Source organism: Mytilus trossulus, chromosome 10 (genome assembly GCF_036588685.1).
Source record: "Mytilus trossulus isolate FHL-02 chromosome 10, PNRI_Mtr1.1.1.hap1, whole genome shotgun sequence".
Lineage (NCBI taxonomy): Eukaryota > Metazoa > Mollusca > Bivalvia > Mytilida > Mytilidae > Mytilus > Mytilus trossulus.
Window position 1 is genome coordinate 15,290,842 of NC_086382.1, and position 20,570 is coordinate 15,311,411.

Genomic DNA, 20,570 nt, shown 5'->3' on the forward strand with positions numbered 1-20,570 from the left:
TCAGCTTATAAATATGTTAATTTAGTACCAGTACACTGCGTAAAAGATTAATCAAGCGTAGCCGTAAGAGGAACCCGGATATTCATATCACATGATTCAAAATCATATGACAACAACTCAGTAGACACTCATACAGGTAGAGCTCATTCAACACGTAACAAAAGAACAAAGACAACGCACATATAGTAAGTAGATAAATTAACAGATATGTTTGTATTTCAAAATAGAAAGATATAACACACTTTTTATTCCAACTGTGACTGTGAGGGTCAAGTTCTAGTTCTTGTGTTTCATAACAATAACATAATCCTTCGCAGTTCTTTTTTCCAAAGAGTTTGGTCTGGCACAAATTGGCAGAAAGTGTTTTTGCAGGCTCTAGGCCTAGTTATTAATTTTCTGTTTAATTTTGAACAGAAAAACGTAAATTTACAGTTGTATATGTTTCATAGAATGGTGTATTTTTTCCAATACACAATAATATACCATGTACATGTATACACAGACACTAACAGGCCAGATATTTCATAATCTACACTTGCACAATGTAGTCAGGAAAGCACACTTGTATGGCACTCATCAGGAATGTGTCGCTTTTCTTTTCTTCATAATATCAGGGACGTATCTATATAAGTCCTTGATAATATGGGTGTGTAAAAACTAATTTTAATACACCTTATCGCTATTTGTCTGCCATTACTGGATATCACACAGGTTCCAGTAAAACTTTGACGTCATAAAACAAAACATCTGACGCCATAATGGAAAAGTGATTGTTGTGTGCATCAAGCGGCCAGGTCGATAGCGATAAGGTGTATTGAATTCCTGACGAACATTTGTCATATTGATAACCATTTAATCATCCTTCCTTGCGCCTATAGCTATATCACCCTGATCAGTCGCTCTACAATTCTTGTATTGTTGCTTTGAGAGTAGAGCAGGCATTATCCACCTCTCCAAAAACGAAAGGAAATATCAGAGCTGACTATGTTCTACCTTTGAAATAACTCTTTTTTTCCAAAAACAATAGTGCAGTGAAACCATCTGGAAGAGAATATTGCATGCCTAAAGACTGTTTAGGGTTTCAAGGCTGCCCTCAAACAGTTGGACTAACCAACCAGCTCTCCTTCCAGTGGGCATAATCCACTATTAGATCCTGCACTGTGTAAAAAGTAAAATCACAAAAATACTGAACTTAGAGGAAAATCAATTAGAAAAAATCCATAATCAAATGGCAAAATCAAAAAACAAATGGACAAGAACTGTCATATTCCTGACTTGGAACGGGTTTTTTCTAATGTAGAAAATGGTGGATTAAACCTGGTTCTATAGCGATAACCCTCTCACTGTAACATACAGAAACAGATATCAGCGATATCACAAAGTATGAGGAGATGTTATCAAGCTTGCTTTTGTCAAACTTGTGTAGACCTGCCTTAGGAAAGGAGAACAAACAGCTAAAGAAGGATTTACAGATTACTGGATTTTCATCGTATCATAAAATATCAGCCATGAAACTTTCTAGCTCGCCAAAAAGGTTCACATTGGGGCTTACAGCTTTTTGTTACCACTGTTTAGAAAACCTGATAACCTATACTTAATGCAATCTTTAATTAAGTATTTAATATTTGAAATTAAAATTGCATGCTCCAACACACAGGTTTTTACTTATAAAGTAAAATTTGTGGTGTAAATATGGCCATATTTGCTTAAAGGTTATGATGAACTTTAATAATGGGTGTATAGTTGCTTTTGTTTGATTTTTATTTTCTCTTTTAAAACATGATTTAGATTAAAAAAAAATTATCCAACTTTGACACAAAAATAAAGGTATACAGGGGTGAAATAGCCATTTTTTTTGGGGTGGGTGGGGGTTCCAACCATTTGTCCACATTGATTCAAAAGCATTGATTTTAATAAAAAAAACCTTGGTTTCTTTCATTTTCATGAAATGAAAGCCATCTGCCTTTCTTCGTGATTTCAGTGCCCACACTTTTCCCGGGTTGGGAAAATGCCTTTTGTGGCTAATGACAATGTATGACTAATGTCTGTTACATTAATGAGGGGCCAAGACCTTTTTCAAGACGTCGGGATCAGGTGTTTTTAAGCACAGGATTTCAGGATTGAGCCTCTTGGGATTTTCAAATTTTGTGATGTTGGGATTTAAATTTCTTTTAATTCTGGACCTCAGGATTTAGTTTTTTTCAGCCCAGGATTTTGAATCAGGAACCCTCTGGTATTTCATTATTTTAATACTGCAAGAAAAGTTTCATAAATAATACTGTTTAAAGGATGACCCATTGAGACTATATTTCACATCTTTTAAATTGTAATGCACATATATATACTGAACGACTTTAGAAACGCAACACTCATTTTGTTGATTTTTTTTTACCAAACCTTGTTTGATTTTCTAACAACTTATTTGCATGCTTATCATACTTCTTTCTCCGTACAAAAAATCAAAATCTGACTTACCTGTGGTTATTGAACATACCGAATTTTTTAAGTCGCACGAATTTCTTCAAGCGAAATTTTGGATCCATGAAAGATTGTTTCAGTTGTTTTGCTTTGTGAAACAGTTCTTTCAATCCTTTGCCTCATTTAAACCAGTTTAAAAATGTTGCATCTCCATTTTGCCAAGACTGAGAAAAAAAAAACTGAATTACCCCTTAAGAATACTGCAAACATTAAAACATAAACGTGCTGCAACCATTCTGTATGACTTCAGAAACTCGTTCTATTGTCCTTCCGACAACGATACAAGTAGACAAGATTTGTTGCTGGCAATCAATGAACAGATAAACGTTTAGTGACGATGAAACGTCAACAGAATTTGATTACGCAACATCATTTGGCAGACATGTTTACGGCCGCAACGTCAACTGCTAATCAAATTGCTGAGTGCCATTGAGTAAAGATTCATGCCATAAATGTTTCCCATCAACTGAATGCCAAAGAATCGACTGAAGGAAAACCTTAAAAGCCCTCAAGTTCCAACCTCATAATTGCCAAAACCAATTAATGGGTTGCACAAATGTAAAACGAGAAGGTGTAAGACAGAACCCAAAACATGTCAGACAGAATTTATTGACCTGTCTGACAAATATTTTGGTGTTTGTAACATGCAGTCATCGCTTTTGACGGGGACACATTCATTCAAAAATAACATAAAAATAATCTAGCGTTGCGTTTCTAAAGTCGGTCAGTATATAATTGAAATTTGAACATTTATAGCCTGGGATAGCTATTGATTATTAAGTGTTTCTGAAAATTACATTTTTAGCTTTCTAAGAATAACCCATTTGATTATAGGAATTACTATGTGATCAATATTTCATTATTTAGTTGGAGGGTGTATCATATGACTTTCTCGAGGTGCATGTGACACAATATAATATAAGCACATGTTTCCAATAGATTTTAGATTAAATCTGACAACAATGGTAAATATTATTGTATTGGTTAAAATTCTGTAAATAGATTTTGTATAATGTTTAACACACATTACATATGATCTATATTGAACTTTAGAAGGTCATAAATTTAGCAATGAATAATTTTTAGACTACTTGAGAAATAATGAAAGGAAATATTCCAATGGTCCAAAGCCAAATTATATTATTTTGTTCAGATGGCAAAGTGTTACAGATAGGGTTCAGACTAATGTTTCCGATTCCTATTCTTGAACCAATCACCATGATTTTTATGGCTTCATCCTACATGTATATATAGGGTAATAAAACAACCAGCATGGTTCCAAACTTTGAAGGCCATCTCTATGGCCCATCCACCGTCCTTTTTTCTCACATCCTCAGTCATGTCAGTAAATATGTGAATATGTCGGATCAATCAAAATTATCATGATACATAAATAGTTTTTTTTATTTTATTTTTTAAATATGTTTGAAATAAAGAGATTGTTAAAAGAATCCATTATCTGACTACTATTACTTATTTTTGAAGCGTGTTATTTACACAATAATTAGGGCCTCTGTGGCAGAGTGGTGGTATTACTAGCCTGTCAAACATTTAGAGAATTGTTAGTTTTCCTGCTGAAGGTAGGATGTTCTGGGCACTCTGACTTCCTCCACCAATAAAAACCAGTGGCCTTGAAATAAACGTGCTGAAATAGGTGTTAAACACCAATCAATTACACAATAGTCTTGTGTTACTGTCAGTCTGTAAATTCAAAAAAAAATGTGTGTATTTACTAAGAATGAACAAAATGATACTTTAATTATTGCAATTTTGTAATTTTGAAAAAAATCAGCAAACAGGTCCATGTCAGAATGTGAATTCTTATTATTGAGATACTTATCCATTCGCATTATAAATGATTTCTGAATTTACATTAATCAAATAATTAGGATGAGAGTTGGCCTCGTCAATCATTATGTACAAGTCACAAGACTTCATCACTCCCCAATCATTGTACAAGTCACAAGAGATACACCCCCATCATTAAACAAGTCATATGACTTAAAACAGTTCTCTATGCATCACTGTGTGACATCTGTACATGCTAATTATTATTCATAAGTGTTTTAAGTATATGATTATCCATAGTGAGAACATACTTGACATACATTGAATATATATAGGTATCTTAGTGATGATAGATATATCAGTATAAGCTGTGAGTCTGTAAAGTCGTCAAGGTAGAGTTTACTAAGTAATTAATTAATTTCTAATATTTCATAGATATTTGTATATTTTAATGTTAACCATAAGATATCTTAATTATTCAGTTGTCTTTTTGACATGTACATCTTCAATCATTTAATTGTGTATATTTTTCGGTTGTATTGACGAAGATAACTTGTGACTTCTCAAAAGTTGTTTTAAAAAAATATATATACGAGTTGTAATATTACATATTTATATTCTAAGGCATGCTGTCAATTATCACACACAAATGCATTACTATCTCAGATTCTCTTAGATTTTAAAGGGATTTTAACTTTGATTTGTTTGCTTGCATGATAATAATATCAGTGAATCATTATCCAAAGAAAATTAACTATGAGACAAAATAATATATAACTTTAATTTTATTGCAGGAGTGAAAAAACCATTGCCTTACCATGCTTCGACTATGTATACTTTTGGTTGCCATAGCAACTGTATTTACTGCACCACAGACACAGGACCAGAACTCCATTATAAGATATTTTGACATTCAGCCAGCATCTGTTAAAATGACCGTGACAGCACCCAAAGGTCATGTTGTCACATCATTTGAACCTTATGACAAATCCTGGGAAAAATTCAAACTTGAACACAGTAGGTATATTTTGGTACATGTACTTAAATTTGAATAAGTTTTGAAAATGTATTCTAACTAGGTTCCCTACATGTATGTCACCCTCTCTATAATACCACATGGTTAGAATTTCAACCAAAAAATCAATATTTTTCATGTCAGCTCAGGCTAAGCTTAGCTATTATGGCAAGACTAAATGTTTTAGAGTTTTGTAGTGAAGTGAAGTGTCCCTAGGTTTTTCTTTTAACTACCAAAAATTAAACTGTTAACTCATATACCACTCCAACAGAAAAGCTACTTACAGACCAGCTTGTTGAACTGACTATTACTGTGGTGTATTGAATATATTGGCTTCTGATTTTATGCTGTAGGACTTCTTCAAAAGAATGTTTTATTTGTGCCAGTTTTCAGCAATATGTGTGTGATGGGATAAGCAATACATAATCATCATGTGAAAAGCACATGATTAATGTACAGGCCATTTATGTACAAATATATAGCACATTATATCTATTTCTTAATAAGTAGGGTTATTTAGGAAGTCCTACTTTACATAATCACATTTAGTTTAATGTGGAAAACAGGAAGTTAAGGCTTCATTGGTTAACACTAATGATAACCCAATGAATATAGGTTTTTTTCCATTTTGCCTCTGGATTTACAAAATTTCAGAAAATGAAAATGGGGAATTACTTTTTTGATAATATCATAATATGTATTTACATTGAATTTGTACGACCTTGATCTCCTTTTTACCTTTGTTCTTTAAAAACAGAATTGAGGTCAAAATATTTGAACATATACATTGTAAAATCATGAGGCATTTGAATTATTAAATACCAAAACACATTCTATTTATATCTTTTTTTAAGCATACAGGTTAAGTATTAGGATTTTAAAAAATATTTGAGTATCTTTACAATCATAAGTGTGTGTGTGTGTGCAAGATTTTCTGAAAAGCACACAGACAAACAATTTTACATTGCTAGTTAGATTTTTTGAAAAGTGCATTGACTCATGTGAGATATCTTTAATTTGATAATTTTTCATTGACATGCACCGTATAAAAAAAGGAGATGATTTATACAAGCCCTGCAAAGTCATTTCTTGGAAATAATGAAAAATGAGAAAGAAGAAAAAAAATCATTTACATATATATATTTGTCTATTGATCATGTTGATGCTTTTTTTTTTAATTGTGAAAATATAAATTGGTATTAAAATGTATATGAAAAAGTTGTTTCAGGTACAAATTAATGAAAAATGTTTTTTTTTTTTAGGTAAATCTTATCATACAGTTGAAGAAGAAACATATCGTAGAACTGTTTTCAAGAAGAATGCATTAAAAATTGAGGAACACAACAAACAATATAGTCTTGGTCAGAAGTCTTATTATCTTGGAATAAACCAGTTTGCAGATTTGGTAAGGGGGATAACTCTTAATTTTATATTTTATTCAATTTATTCAATTTACATAAAAAGCCCGGTTTAATCTTTTATTTTAAAATGAACACCAGTTTCGTTCATTTGTACTCTAGATTTGACCATTTTGACTATGTGAGAAAATAGATACAAAAGTGATTTGTACCATAATAATTATAGATTTAAAAAAAAAATGAAACTACAAGTTCAAACAGCAACAGACTGAATTCTTGTTAAAACAAAAAGATTATACCAGTTTACAGCCTTAAATTACAGAGGAAAATTCATTGATTGCCCCAATGTAAAAGTGCAGTTTTATCCTGTAGTTTCAACATAATTATTTAGAGAAAAACACACCGACTAACCAATTTTTATTTGAAGTATTTTTCATTCATTTCATTATCAGCTGAATATAATATACATTGTTGTCAAATATATATGGCATCAGTTGTTATACAGTACAAGATGTTTATTCTGGAAACCTGTGTTTGTTTTAAAATCATAGCAAATAGTATTAATTCCTCCAAGTTGTACATTTTACAGTGGCGTATCCAGAACTTTTCCTAAGTGGGGGCCCGCTGACTGACCTAAAGGGGGGGGGGGCTCCAGTCATGCTTCAATGATTCCCTACATAATCAACCAAATGTTTTCCTCGAAAGGGGGGGGGCAGGCCCTTCCCCCTGGATCCGCCTATGTTTTAAATATGATTTATGGATTATAATGTTTTCTTTACTAGGAACACTGGGAGTATATGCAACATCATGGATTCCAGGTGAAGAAAACAGTCAACAGAACCAGTACAGGGTCAAAGTTCCTCCCCCCTCTTAATGCTGTTTTACCAGAGAATGTAGATTGGAGAGACAAAGGATATGTAACACCAGTCAAAAATCAGGTAAGATATGTTTGTTGGTTAATTGGTATGACAATATATGTAGTTGCTTTGTAATTTGTGTCATTTTCTTTAGAAATGATAAAACAAAATAAAATTCATTGAAATAAAATAAAATATAATATATTTATTATAACTAACAAGAATTTATGTTCAACTTGAAAGAAGTTTTGGTTCACAAAGTACATGCTTTTAATTAAAAAATTCCAAGTGAAGAAAGATTTAGCAGAATAAATAGTATCTACCAATGTTGGAGCTTGGTTGTTTGAGAATGTAATTAGGAAATTGTTACTATTAATTGTGGCTGTTAAAAAACAAAATTCCCCAGATATGGAATAATGATTTTTTTTTGCCTTTTTTATGCCTCACAAATATGAATCAGAATACTAGAAAACAAACTCAGAGAATAAAAGTTTGATTTGATTATTAGCTCACCTGGCCCAAAGGGCCAAGTGAGCTTTTCTCATCACTTGGCGTCCGTCGTCCGTCGTCGTCCGGTGTTAGCTTTTACAAAAATCTTCTCCTCTGAAACTACTGGGCCAAATCAAACCAAACTTGGCCACAATCATCATTGGGGTATCTAGTTTAAAAAATGTGTGGCGTGACCCAGTCATCCAACCAAGATGGCCGCCACGGCTAAAAATAGAACATAGGGGTAAAATGCAGTTTTTGGCTTATTACTCAAAAACCAAAGCATTTTGAGGAAATCTGACATGGGGGGTAAAAATGTTTATCAGGTCAAGATCTATCTGCCCTGAAATTTTCAGATGAATCGGTTAACCTGTTGTTGGGTTGCTGCCCCTGAATTGGTAATTTTGAGGAAATTTTGCTGTTTTTGGTTATTATCTTGAATATTATTATAGATAGAGATAAACTGTAAACAGTAATAATGTTCAGCAAAGTTAGATTTACAAATAAGTCAACATGACCGAAATGGTCAGTTGACCCCTTTAGGAGTTATTGCCCTTTATAGTCAATTTTTAACCATTTTTCATAAATCTAAGTAATCTTTTACAAAAATCTTCTCCTCTGAAACTACTGAGCCAAATTAATCCAAACTTGGCCACAATCATCTTTGGGGTATCTAGTTTAAAAAATGTGTGGCGTGACCCGGTCAACCAACCAAGATGGCCGCCACGGCTAAAAATAGAACATAGGGGTAAAATGCAGTTTTTGGCTTATAACTCAAAAACCAAAGCATTTTGAGGAAATTTGACAGGGATAAAAATGTTAATCAGGTCAATATCTATCTGCCCTGAAATTTTCAGATGAATTGGACAATCGGTTGTTGGCTTGCTGCCCTCCAATTGGTAATTTTTAAAGAAATTTTGCCGTTTTTAGCTCACCTGGCCCAAAGGGCCAAGTGAGCTTTTCTCATCACTTGGCGTCCGGCGTCCGGCGTTAGCTTTTACAAAAATCTTCTCCTCTGAAACTACTGGGCCAAATCAAACCAAACTTGGCCACAATCATCATTGGGGTATCTAGTTTAAAAAATGTGTGGCGTGACCCGGTCATCCAACCAAGATGGCCGCCACGGCTAAAAATAGAACATAGGGGTAAAATGCAGTTTTTGGCTTATAACTCAAAAACCAAAGCATTTAGAGGAAATCTGACATGGGGGTAAAAATGTTTATCAGGTCAAGATCTATCTGCCCTGAAATTTTCAGATGAATCGGTCAACCTGTTGTTGGGTTGCTGCCCCTGAATTGGTAATTTTGAGGAAATTTTGCTGTTTTTATACGACCGCAAATTTTGAAAAAAATTTCGTCGTATATTGCTATCACGTTGGCGTCGTCGTCGTCCGAATACTTTTAGTTTTCGCACTCTAACTTTAGTAAAAGTGAATAGAAATCTATGAAATTTTAACACAAGGTTTATAACCACAAAAGGAAGGTTGGTATTGATTTTGGGAGTTTTGGTCCCAACATTTTAGGAATTAGGGGCCAAAAAGGGCCCAAATAAGCATTTTCTTGGTTTTCGCATTATAACTTTAGTTAAAGTCAATAGAAATCTATGAAATTTTGACACAAGGTTTATGACCACAAAAGTAAGGTTGGGATTGATTTTGGGAGTTTTGGTTTCAACAGTTTAGGAATTAGGGGCCAAAAAAGGGCCCAAATAAGCATTATTCTTGGTTTTCGCACAATAACTTTAGTTTAAGTTAATAGAAATCAATGAAATTTAAACACAATGTTTATGACCACAAAAGGAAGGTTGGTATTGATTTTGGGAGTTTAGGTCCCAACAGTTTAGGAATAAGGGGCCAAAAAGGGACCCAAATAAGCATTTTTCTTGGTTTTCGCACCATAACTTTAGTATAAGTAAATAGAAATCTATGAAATTTAAACACAAGGTTTATGACCATAAAAGGAAGGTTGGTATCGATTTTGGGAGTTTTGGTTCTAACAGTTTAGGAAAAAGGGGCCCAAAGGGTCCAAAATTAAACTTTGTTTGATTTCATCAAGAATTGAATAATTGGGGTTCTTTGATGTGCGGAATCTAACTTTGTATGTAGATTCTTAACTTTTGGTCCCATTTTCAAATTGGTCTACATTAAGGTCCAAAGGGTCCAAAATTAAACTTAGTTTGATTTTGACAAAAAATTAATCGGTTTGGTTCTTTGATATGCTGAATCTAAAAATGTATTTAGATTCTTGATTATTGGCCCAGTTTTCAAGTTGGTCCAAATCGGGGTCCAAAATTAAACATTGTTTGATTTCATTAAAAATTGAATAAATGGGGTTCTTTGATATGCCAAATCTAACTGTGTATGGCAGATTTTACAGTATTGTGTTCTGTCTCCTACTTTCATGTTGCTAACGTGACGGAGACATAAATTAGTAACGTTAGCGACATTGGGACATGTCACATGAGCAACAACATCTTTAAAAGTTAAAATGTATGCACACAGTGATGTTTAATATATGCCTGGAGTAATAAAATTGTACAGTCTGGTTTAGAATTTCTAAATATACAGAATGTCATTTGCAGGTGTACTTTATATCAAATGAATCCACAAGAAACCAATTCGTAATAGTAACATTAGCAACATCTACTATCATGACATTACGTTTTGTTGCGAACGTCTTTTTGATGGACGGAATATATTTAAGGTCCTCTTGTAACGATATTACATACAACTTACCTTCTTTGCTTCCCCATCATGTGAAGGAACTGACTCTGAATCTATTTCTGCAAAGGGCGATATCGTAACTCCTACACAGGAGAGTTACAGATCTAAATATATGTTGCTCACGTGACACTGATTTGGACGGAAACCTCGAGCAGTAACGTTCGCAAAAAATAAAACAGCCAATGATATTGATTCCTCAAGTCCTTTGACCCCCTTACGTCATCGAAATTTAATATGATTGCTATTTTCAATTATTTATAAAACCAGGGATAAAAATAACTTCAATGGGCTGTCTGAGAACCAACAAGAAAATTGCGATCGTGACATACCACAATGGACGGAAAAGACGTGACGTTAGCAACAATATTATTTAATTACCTTTTTTAGCCTTTACCAATAAAAATCTGCCTTAAAGTTATGATTGAAACACAAAAGAAGACTTTTTATTAAAATATAAGTCCATGTTATTAGGCTCCACTTATAAATAATACTTCAAAATTCCACTCCAAATAAGCTGGATGTCAGTAAAGTAGGTCATGATGTCTATTCCATGTCCAATATTTTGAAATTAAAAACCCTCTAATTCTAACAAAAAACACAAACACAGAGTAATTTTTATTTTTATTTACTCAGAAAGACACATTTTATTCAATAACATAATGCATTACTCCATTACACAGTCTGTTTCACAGTTTCAGCAATTGCTTTTTTGATGGATACAAAAAAACAACAATTCCTTCTTATTGTAAAATCTGCCGTATGTAGATTCTTCATTTTTGGTCCTGTTTTCAAATTGGTCTACATTAAAGTCCAAAGGGTCCAAAATTAAACTTAGTTTGATTTTAACAAAAATTGAAATCTTGGGGTTCTTTGATATGCTGAATCCAAACATGTACTTAGATTTTTGATTATGGGCCCAGTTTTCAAGTTGGTCCCAATCAGGATCTAAAATATTATATTAAGTATTGTGCAATAGCAAGTCTTTTCAATTGCACAGTATTGCACAATGGCAAGAAATATCTAATTGCACAATATTGTGAAATAGCAATATTTTTTTTTAATTAGAGTTATCTTTCTTTGTCCAGAATAGTAAGCAAGAAATATCTAATTGCACAATATTGTGAAATAGCAATATTTTTTTTTAATTGGAGTTATCTTTCTTTGTCCAGCTCAACTCAAATCTTTGTTATATACAATGTATATTCACTTTTTACTACCAACTGATAAATTAAAATAATCTTTACCATTCAGTGATAACAAGCAGTTTTTTTACATCTTAATATTTTATGATGTATTTAAATGAGTAGTTATTGTTGCAAACTCCATTAGAAATTTAATTGAGATTAATTTGGAATAAGGGAAAGAGGGATGTGATTAAAAAAATTGGGTTCAATTTTCTCATTTGAAATGAAATTTCATAATTAGAATGAAAATTTCTTCAAACATCTTTTTGAGGGATTAATATTCAACAGCATAGTGAATTGCTCTAAGAGAAAACAAAAATTTTAAGTTCATTAGAAAACATTCATTCTGTGTCAGAAACCTATGCTGTGTCAACTATTTAATCACAATCCAAATTTAGAGCTGAATCCAGCTTGAATGTTGTGTCCATACTTGCCCCAACCGTTCAGGGTTCAACCTCTGCGGTCGTATAAAGCTACGCCCTGCGGAGCATCTGGTTGGTTATTATCTTGAATATTATTATAGATAGAGATAAACTATAAACAGCAATAATATTCAGCAAAGTTAGATTTACAAATAAGTCAACATGACCGAAATGGTCAGTTGACCCCTTTAGGAGTTATTGCCCTTTATAGTCAATTTTTAACCATTTTTGTCGAGCCTTCGACTTTAGTCGAAAAAGCGAGACTAAGCGATCCTACTTTCCGTCGGCGTCGTCGGCGGCGGCGTCCACAAATATTCACTCTGTGGTTAAAGTTTTTGAAATTTTAATTACTTTCTTAAACTATACTGGATTTCTACCAAACTTGGACAGAAGCTTGTTTATGATCATAAGATAGTATCCAGAAGTAAATTTTGTAAAAATAAAATTCCATTTTTTCCGTATTTTACTTATAAATGGACTTAGTTTTTTCTGCGGGGAAACATTACATTCACTCTGTGGTTAAAGTTTTTAGAATTTTAATAACTTTCTTAAACTATACTGGATTTCTACCAAACTTGGACAGAAGCTTGTTTATGATCATAAGATAGTATCCAGAAATAAATTTTGTAAAAAAATAAATCCATTTTTTCCGTATTTTACTTTTAAATGGACTTAGTTTTTCTGCAGGGAAACATTACATTCACTCTGTGGTTAAAGTTTTTAAAATTTTAATAACTTTCTTAAACTATCCTGGGTTTGTACCAATCTTGGACAGAAGCTTATTTATGACCATAAGATAGTATCCAGAAGTAAATATTGTAAAAAGATAACTCCATTTTTTCTGTATTTTACTTTTAAATGGACTTAGATTTTCTTCCAGTTAACATTACATACAGTCGGCAGTTTAAGTTTTCAAACATTTATTAGATTCATTAACTATCCTAGATTTTTACCAAACTTGGACAGAAGCTTCTTACAATCAAAAGATAGTATCAAGAGGAATTTTTTTATTGATTTTTTTCCTCATTTTTTGTTGAGCCTGCCATTTACAGCAAAAGTAGGCGAGACACTGGGTTCCGCGGAACCCTTACAAATTTTTCATAAATCTAAGTAATCTTTTACAAAAATCTTCTCCTCTGAAACTACTGAGCCAAATTAATCCAAACTTGGCCACAATCATCTTTGGGGTATCTAGTTTAAAAAATGTGTGGCTTGACCCGGTCAACCAACCAAGATGGCCGCCACTGCTAAAAATAGAACATAGGGGTAAAATGCAGTTTTTGGCTTATAACTCAAAAACCAAAGCATTTTGAGGAAATTTGACATGGGATAAAAATGTTTATCAGGTCAAGATCTATCTGCCCTGAAATTTTCAGATGAATCGGTCAACCTGTTGTTGGGTTGCTGCCCCTGAATTGGTAATTTTGAGGAAATTTTGCTGTTTTTGGTTATTATCTTGAATATTATTATAGATAGAAATAAACTGTAAACATCAATAATGTTCAGCAAAGTTAGATTTACAAATAAGTCAACATGACCGAAATGGTCAGTTGACCCCTTTAGGAGTTATTGCCCTTTATAGTCAACTTTTAACCATTTTTCATAAATCTAAGTAATCTTTTACAAAAAATCTTCTCCTCTGAAACTACTGAGCCAAATTAATCCAAACTTGGCCACAATCATCTTTGGGGTATCTAGTTTGAAAATTGTGTCCGATGACCTGGCCATTCAACCAAGATGGACGCCACGGCTAAAAATAGAACAGGGGTAAAATGTAGATTTTGGCTTATAACTCTGAAACCAAAGCATTTAGAGCAAATCTGACAAGAAGTTAAAATGTTAATCAAGTCAATATCTATTTGCCCTGAAATTTTCAGATGAATTGGACAATCTGTTGTTGGCTTGCTGCCCTCCAATTGGTAATTTTTAAAGAAATTTTGCCGTTTTTGGTCATTATCTTGAATACTATTATAGATAGAGATAAACTGTAAACAGCAATAATGTTCAGCAAAGTAAGATCTACAAATAAGTCAACATGACCTAAATGGTCAATTGACCCCTTAAGGAGTTATTGCCCTTTATAGTCAATTTTTAACAATTTTCATTAATTCGGTAATTTTATGTAAATTTTTACCAAATATTTTTCTCTGTTACTAATGGGCAAGGTTCATTATAGATATAATTGTAAGAAGCAAGAACGTTCAGTAAAGTAAGAACTTCAAACACATCACAATCACCAAAATACAATTTTGTCATGAATCCATTTGTGTCCTTTGTTTAATATGCACATAGACCAAGGTGAGCGACACAGGCTCTTTAGAGCCTCTAGTTGGTTATTATCTTGAATACTATTATAGATAGAGATAAATCGAAACAGCAATAATGTTCAGCAAAGTAAGATCTACAAATAAGTCAACATGACCTAAATGGTCAATTGACCCCTTAAGGAGTTATTGCCCTTTATAGTCAATTTTTAACAATTTTCATTAATTGGGTAAATTTATGTAAATTTTTACCAAATATTTTTCTCTGTTACTAATAGGCAAGGTTCATTATAGATATAATTGTAAGAAGCAAGAACGTTCAGTAAAGTAAGAACTTCAAACACATCACCATCACCAAAATACAATTTTGTCATGAATCCATTTGTGTCCTTTGTTTAATATGCACATAGACCAAGGTGAGCGACACAGGCTCTTTAGAGCCTCTAGTTTATATTTGCAATAAAAGTTGTTTTAAATATTTTAATAATAAGTGATTAATCTTTGTATTTCCAGGGACAGTGTGGTTCATGTTGGTCATTCAGTACAGTAAGTAAAGTTACTTCCCTTTAATAACATCGTGTAGGGTTTTAATTATTTTGGATGTGAAAAAAATGTCAATTGTTTATAAACTTTTACTAATAACTACTGAAGATACCAAAAATTGATCATGATTTCAATAAATATTGATTCAGGATATGAATAAAAAAATTCAGTGGTGGATGTTTACAAGGCAGCAACCCAGTATACACTCAAAAATATTTCATCTTCTCATTACTGTTTGATAAAAAAAATTGCATACTATATTTACCATTGTTTACTTGGTTTTGAATAAAAAGCACAAGATAAGTTAACATAAACAATAAATAGCCCGAGAATACCTTGTGGATCAAAATTTGAAAAAGAATCATATATATTAGAGAAAACTGAATTGTTCCACAGAAAATGTTCTAAAATTGCAAACCACAGGTGTCAGGGAATCTGTAGTAAAGTTAATGATCAGATAATTACTCTTCCTTTATGTTTGCATAAACGTTTTTAAAAGTTAATCATTTTGAGTCAATGTTTTATTATTTTAACTTAACAGACTGGTGCCTTGGAAGGACAACATTTTAGAAAGTCAGGTAAATTACTTTCTCTCAGTGAGCAGCAATTGGTTGACTGTTCTGGTGACTATGGAAACGAAGGTTGTAATGGTGGTTTAATGGATGACGCATTCAAATACATCAAAGCTGTTGGTGGATTAGAAACTGAAGATGACTATCCATACACAGCTAAGGTTTGTTTGTTAATTATTTGACAATCATAACACTAAAATTATTTATAGACTTTTTTTTAAACAAACTTAACTTGCAAAAAGATGATTACTTTTTTTGAGAGATTTTTGACTGTGGGTAAAAATTTAAAAAAAACCAAATACACGTAACAATTATGTGTCCATTATATTCTTCAACCTCTTCAGCCATACTCGTAGCCTAAAAGTAGAATATCATTTATTGAGCTCAGAAAACAAAACAGTTGTATATTTCAGGGAAAGGCAAAACAATTTAAATCAATTAGTATCAAAAATACATATAATTTGCCTTTTCAGAATCTAAAGGACTATGGGTCATTGTTTGTATGCCAAAATGAAAATAATGTTATGTCATTGGTTGAATTTCCATTGTTAAGAACATTTTAATCCAATCACAATGTTTTGTGATACGCTTTTGAAACTATTACCCAGAAAGCATTAGATTCTTAATAGGCGAATTGCTTTCACTTTTAAGTCATCATAATAGAAAGATTCAATATTGATATTATGTTTACAGCAACATAAATGTGATTTTGATGCCAGTGAAACTGTTGCCTCAGATACAGGATTTGTTGATGTAGAAAGTGGAAGTGAATCTGACCTCAAGAAAGCTTCAGCTTCCGTTGGTCCTATTTCTGTGGCTATAGATGCCAGCCATCAATCATTCCAACTTTACAAAGGAGGTAAGCAATTGTTTTCTGTGGTAGATATTATTTCTGTTCATAGAAGAATTTAATATACACAAATTGAATATTAAGATTGAACAAATTACAAGAGAAATTATTATCAAACATGCACAAAAACAGTAATTCATGCTCCCTTTGAAGGAAAGGAATTTCTCATTCACCTCTGTCAAAATGTTACTTTTCGAAGCAACTCAGCTATTTTATATTTGGAACAAATTTTGAATTTATTACTAACTTTACAACAATGCCATTAGTCACTGTAATCACTCTGTCAGTCCAATACTTTTCGTGAGTACTTGTGTTATTTTCGATGAACTCATGTGTATATAATTTCATAGTAATTCCAAAAATATCAAATCACAAATAATGCACTTACAATTCTTAAAATTTTCATTTATTAGATATTCATTTGTTGTACAATTTGAATCTTAATAAGCAAAGATTATTCAATCATAAAATCTGTCTTCTGTTTAAATATATAACCTGATTTAATTTTATGTAATGCATGTAATACTTCATAATTAAAAAAAAAGATTTTTTTTACCTAATTTGTTGTAAACATGAAAATAATATTATTTATAGGTGTATATGATGAAGAAGAATGCAGTAGTAAACAATTAGACCATGGAGTATTATGTATAGGCTATGGTACTGATGATAGTGGAAATGATTACTGGCTTGTTAAAAATAGGTACGTTAAGTAAAAGATTTTCTGTCGGGATTTAAAGAAATTTGTCCTATATATGTGTGGATTTTGCTGTTGTTGCCACTGGCTCTATATAGTATATTTTTACGTATATAGAAATTGGTTACAATTTTACACTTTTCATGTCCTGTGTTGAATGATTTACTGCACATGATTTGTTGTTTCAAGTGCAAATTATTTACTTTAAGCACTGAGTAAAGATTATGGCAGTTGCCCAAACAGTGTAAAATATCTCTTCTGTAAAATGTCATTAATAGAACATAACACACTTTTTTCCATCATTTAAAAATTTACAAAAATATTCATTTTTTATGAAAAACTTATTTGAATAATATTTTTTACAGCTGGGGTGAAACATGGGGTGACCAAGGATACGTGAAAATGACCAGAAATAAGGATAACCAGTGCGGTATAGCTACACAGGCCAGTTATCCACTTGTTTAAGTAAGTAATTAACTATCTTATTACTGGCAGAAAGGTTATCTTGGTATAAACTTAGTTTATATTCAGGTCTCAGACAGGGTATATACTGTGACATTCCTAGCTAAGAGTTCCCCATAGCTGAATTTTCCTGAATATATGCTGACATCTACATGTTGTTCTCTAATCACACAACTTTACACATTTGTTATCCGTAATACATATATATATATCAACAAAAATTTGATATGTGTTTTATAGTTGAGAATCTCAACTTGAGATGATTTGTAGATATCTAAATTCTGTATGCAGTTAATACGACAACAATGAGTGCAAAATGTTCTTCTTTAGCGAACAAATTGGTACTCGATCAAGTCAAATATACTGAACCTTACTCATGTTAGACCAGCAAGTTAAACAATTATCTCTATTAATTTATGCAATATACAAATGTATATTTCATTAAAACAGCTTATTTTGTTTATATCTATAGAAGAATTTTAGATACTTTAAATTTTACACCACAAATTTTATTATTAATTGAGTTGGTCACAAATTTTATTATTAATTGAGTTGGACACAAATTTTATTAATTGAGTTGTACACAAATTTTATTAATTTAGTTGGGGGTGGGCACAAATTTTTCTTAGTTATTATTTGTTAAAAATTGAGTTGCGTAACTGCTGCTGGTATAGTTAAAAATGTGTAACTATAAGCTTTTGTGGATTCAGGATTAAAAAACGGGTATGCCCAACACCATAACATTAGGGAAAGGGGGGGGGGGCTTGTAAAAAGTCTATGCATTAAACATTTATAGGCATATGAAGCCCCATGAAAAGTGGGGCTGATCTTCTAAATTCTCCTCTGATGGAAAAAGGTTGTGAAGATTAAGTTTACCATAAAATTTATACATACACAAAACTGGGTGAGGAACCGAAATTTGTTTTCAACGTTTACATTTCAAAACAGATGAAACTTTTTTACTTACTAATAAAAAGAGATTTTTTATTTATCTTATTTTCAGTCATGGATCTTAATTTATACTGTTTTATAAAATTTTATTTATTTCACAGGTTTGGAACTCGAACAGAAAACAGAGGATCAGTAAAACCAGAATCTTTCATATACTCAACATCTGTACTAATTTGTATGTGAAAAAACTACGTAGAATTTACCAAGCATTATCCAATATTTTAATTGTTATAAACATTATCAGGAAAAACCATAACTTACAAAAGAAATATTTTTCACAATATAAAACAATTTTGATATGCAAGTTAATTTTTTTTACAAATGTAGATATTGTAAATAGAATGTCAAACATTCCAGTGTTAGAGAGTTGACATAGTTTCAACCTACAAAGTCACAACTGAAGTAGCCAGATTTTTTGTATACATTTTTTACTGCCGACATATATCCAGGTTGAATTTTTTACATGAAAAATAAAACCATACTATATCTTTTTTTGTATTAATGGAGTAATTCTATTTGGTTGTCAGAATATGTTTTTCATATTTGAAGACAGTATTTAATTGTCACATTGAAACTGTTTTGTGTTTATTCAGACAATCTGTATTGATCCTTTATACATAAACCGGTGTTAAATGTGATATTAAACGATTGATTAACTTGAATGTGTATATGTTAGATATACTTGTTTCTGAATATTTTATTATTTTTTTGAATTTCTAAAATTGATCTGAGAAGGATAATTTTGCTTACTTTTTAAAAACTAAAATCTTATTCAGAATTTGTTTCTCCAATTTTTGTGTGAATCTCATTTTTAAGATCTAAGACTTGATATAAAAACTTAACTTGGACATAATATTTGAAACGCACAATAACAATAAATTTGTTTTTGCATAAACTTTATATGAGAGTACTAAAGAGCACTAAATGTTTATAATAAACAATTCTACATGTTTATAAATGATGTAAACTTGGATCTGAAATCCTACCAGAAGTATCACTGTCACCTAAAATCTACATGATCTGCTAAGGGAGATAATCAGTTACTTTTACTCTAGATAAGAAAAATATTTTGTTTTTTATTTGAAAAATTGATTTAGTATTAAATTTTAATTGTATTAATCAAACAATTTTAATATGAAGGAAATTTAGAATAGAGATCATTCATATTGAGTGTCAATTTAATTGAAACATCTGTTAGTTGATATTTATCTTACAATGTAAGTATAAAATGTTTTCTCCTTTAATAGAGGGATTTTCTCTTTTCCCATTCCGATTTTCAATCAAATATGCAGCTTTGGTTTTGGTTATGCCTTAAATTTGTGATTTTTGTGTTATTTCATCTATGAATTATTCATTAGCAACTCTATAAAAACAAGAATCATTGTAATTCATTGATTTATTATATAATATTGGACAATTTGTTGTCATTATCTGATATGTGTTAAATTTTGTATTTATGATAAGAAATCTCATAATAAATGTTCTTTTTTTCAACAAGTTTTATTTGTTATTTTGCATATTTTGTATTTAATGGAGCAATGATCATAAGTTACTGTGGATTCATTGATATTTGTTGGATACCAATTTTCATGGGTTTCGTTGATACAGGGGAACCACCAATTCAAATGTTCAACGAATAACATATTTTCAATTGGCTTTGTATACAGACCTTGGCAAAACAACGAAATCAAATATCCACAAATATGCTAGTTTTCAGCAATCCAGGAAAATTGATGCTCACAAAAATAAATGAATCCACAGTACTAGAATGTCTTTTGCTCAATACCGTATGAAGTTGGTACAATTTATTATTGTCAGTGGTTTTCTCCTGGTATTCCGGCATCCTCCACCATTAAAAACTAGCTGCCATGAAATAGTCTCAATGCGGTGCTAAAAAGAGGCGTTAAAACACCAAAAT

At 31.6% G+C, this 20,570-nt stretch overlaps 1 protein-coding gene across 3 annotated transcripts; it reads left to right on the forward strand.

Annotated features, from left to right (window-relative positions):
• The first annotated feature begins 26 nt into the window (after positions 1 to 26).
• Positions 27 to 20,143, forward strand: LOC134686911 (procathepsin L-like). 3 transcript variants are annotated; one of them, XM_063546750.1, is made up of 10 exons: positions 27 to 185; positions 5,061 to 5,283; positions 6,544 to 6,686; positions 7,422 to 7,577; positions 15,091 to 15,123; positions 15,662 to 15,853; positions 16,386 to 16,551; positions 17,137 to 17,245; positions 17,605 to 17,704; positions 18,754 to 20,143. In XM_063546750.1, exons 2-9 carry the CDS (start codon positions 5,085 to 5,087, stop codon positions 17,702 to 17,704), a joined length of 1,098 nt encoding a protein of 365 aa, XP_063402820.1. In that variant the 5' UTR covers positions 27 to 185; positions 5,061 to 5,084; the 3' UTR covers positions 18,754 to 20,143. The 3 variants fall into 3 exon arrangements, with proteins under 3 accessions (XP_063402820.1, XP_063402822.1, XP_063402821.1); XM_063546752.1 differs by lacking the exon at positions 27 to 185 and adding an exon at positions 4,527 to 4,658; XM_063546751.1 differs by lacking the exon at positions 27 to 185 and adding an exon at positions 4,546 to 4,672.
• The last annotated feature ends 427 nt before the right edge of the window (positions 20,144 to 20,570 follow it).

What these genes read in the sequence shown, in the direction of transcription:
- LOC134686911 (XM_063546750.1), top strand. Translation starts at nt 5,085, where the DNA reads ATGCTTCGACTATGTATACTTTTGGTTGCCATAGCAACTGTATTTACT. An exon ending in ACTATCCATACACAGCTAAG is followed by an intron (nt 15,854 to 16,385) that starts GTTTGTTTGTTA and finishes TTATGTTTACAG; the next exon opens with CAACATAAATGTGATTTTGA. An exon ending in ATTCCAACTTTACAAAGGAG is followed by an intron (nt 16,552 to 17,136) that starts GTAAGCAATTGT and finishes TATTATTTATAG; the next exon opens with GTGTATATGATGAAGAAGAA.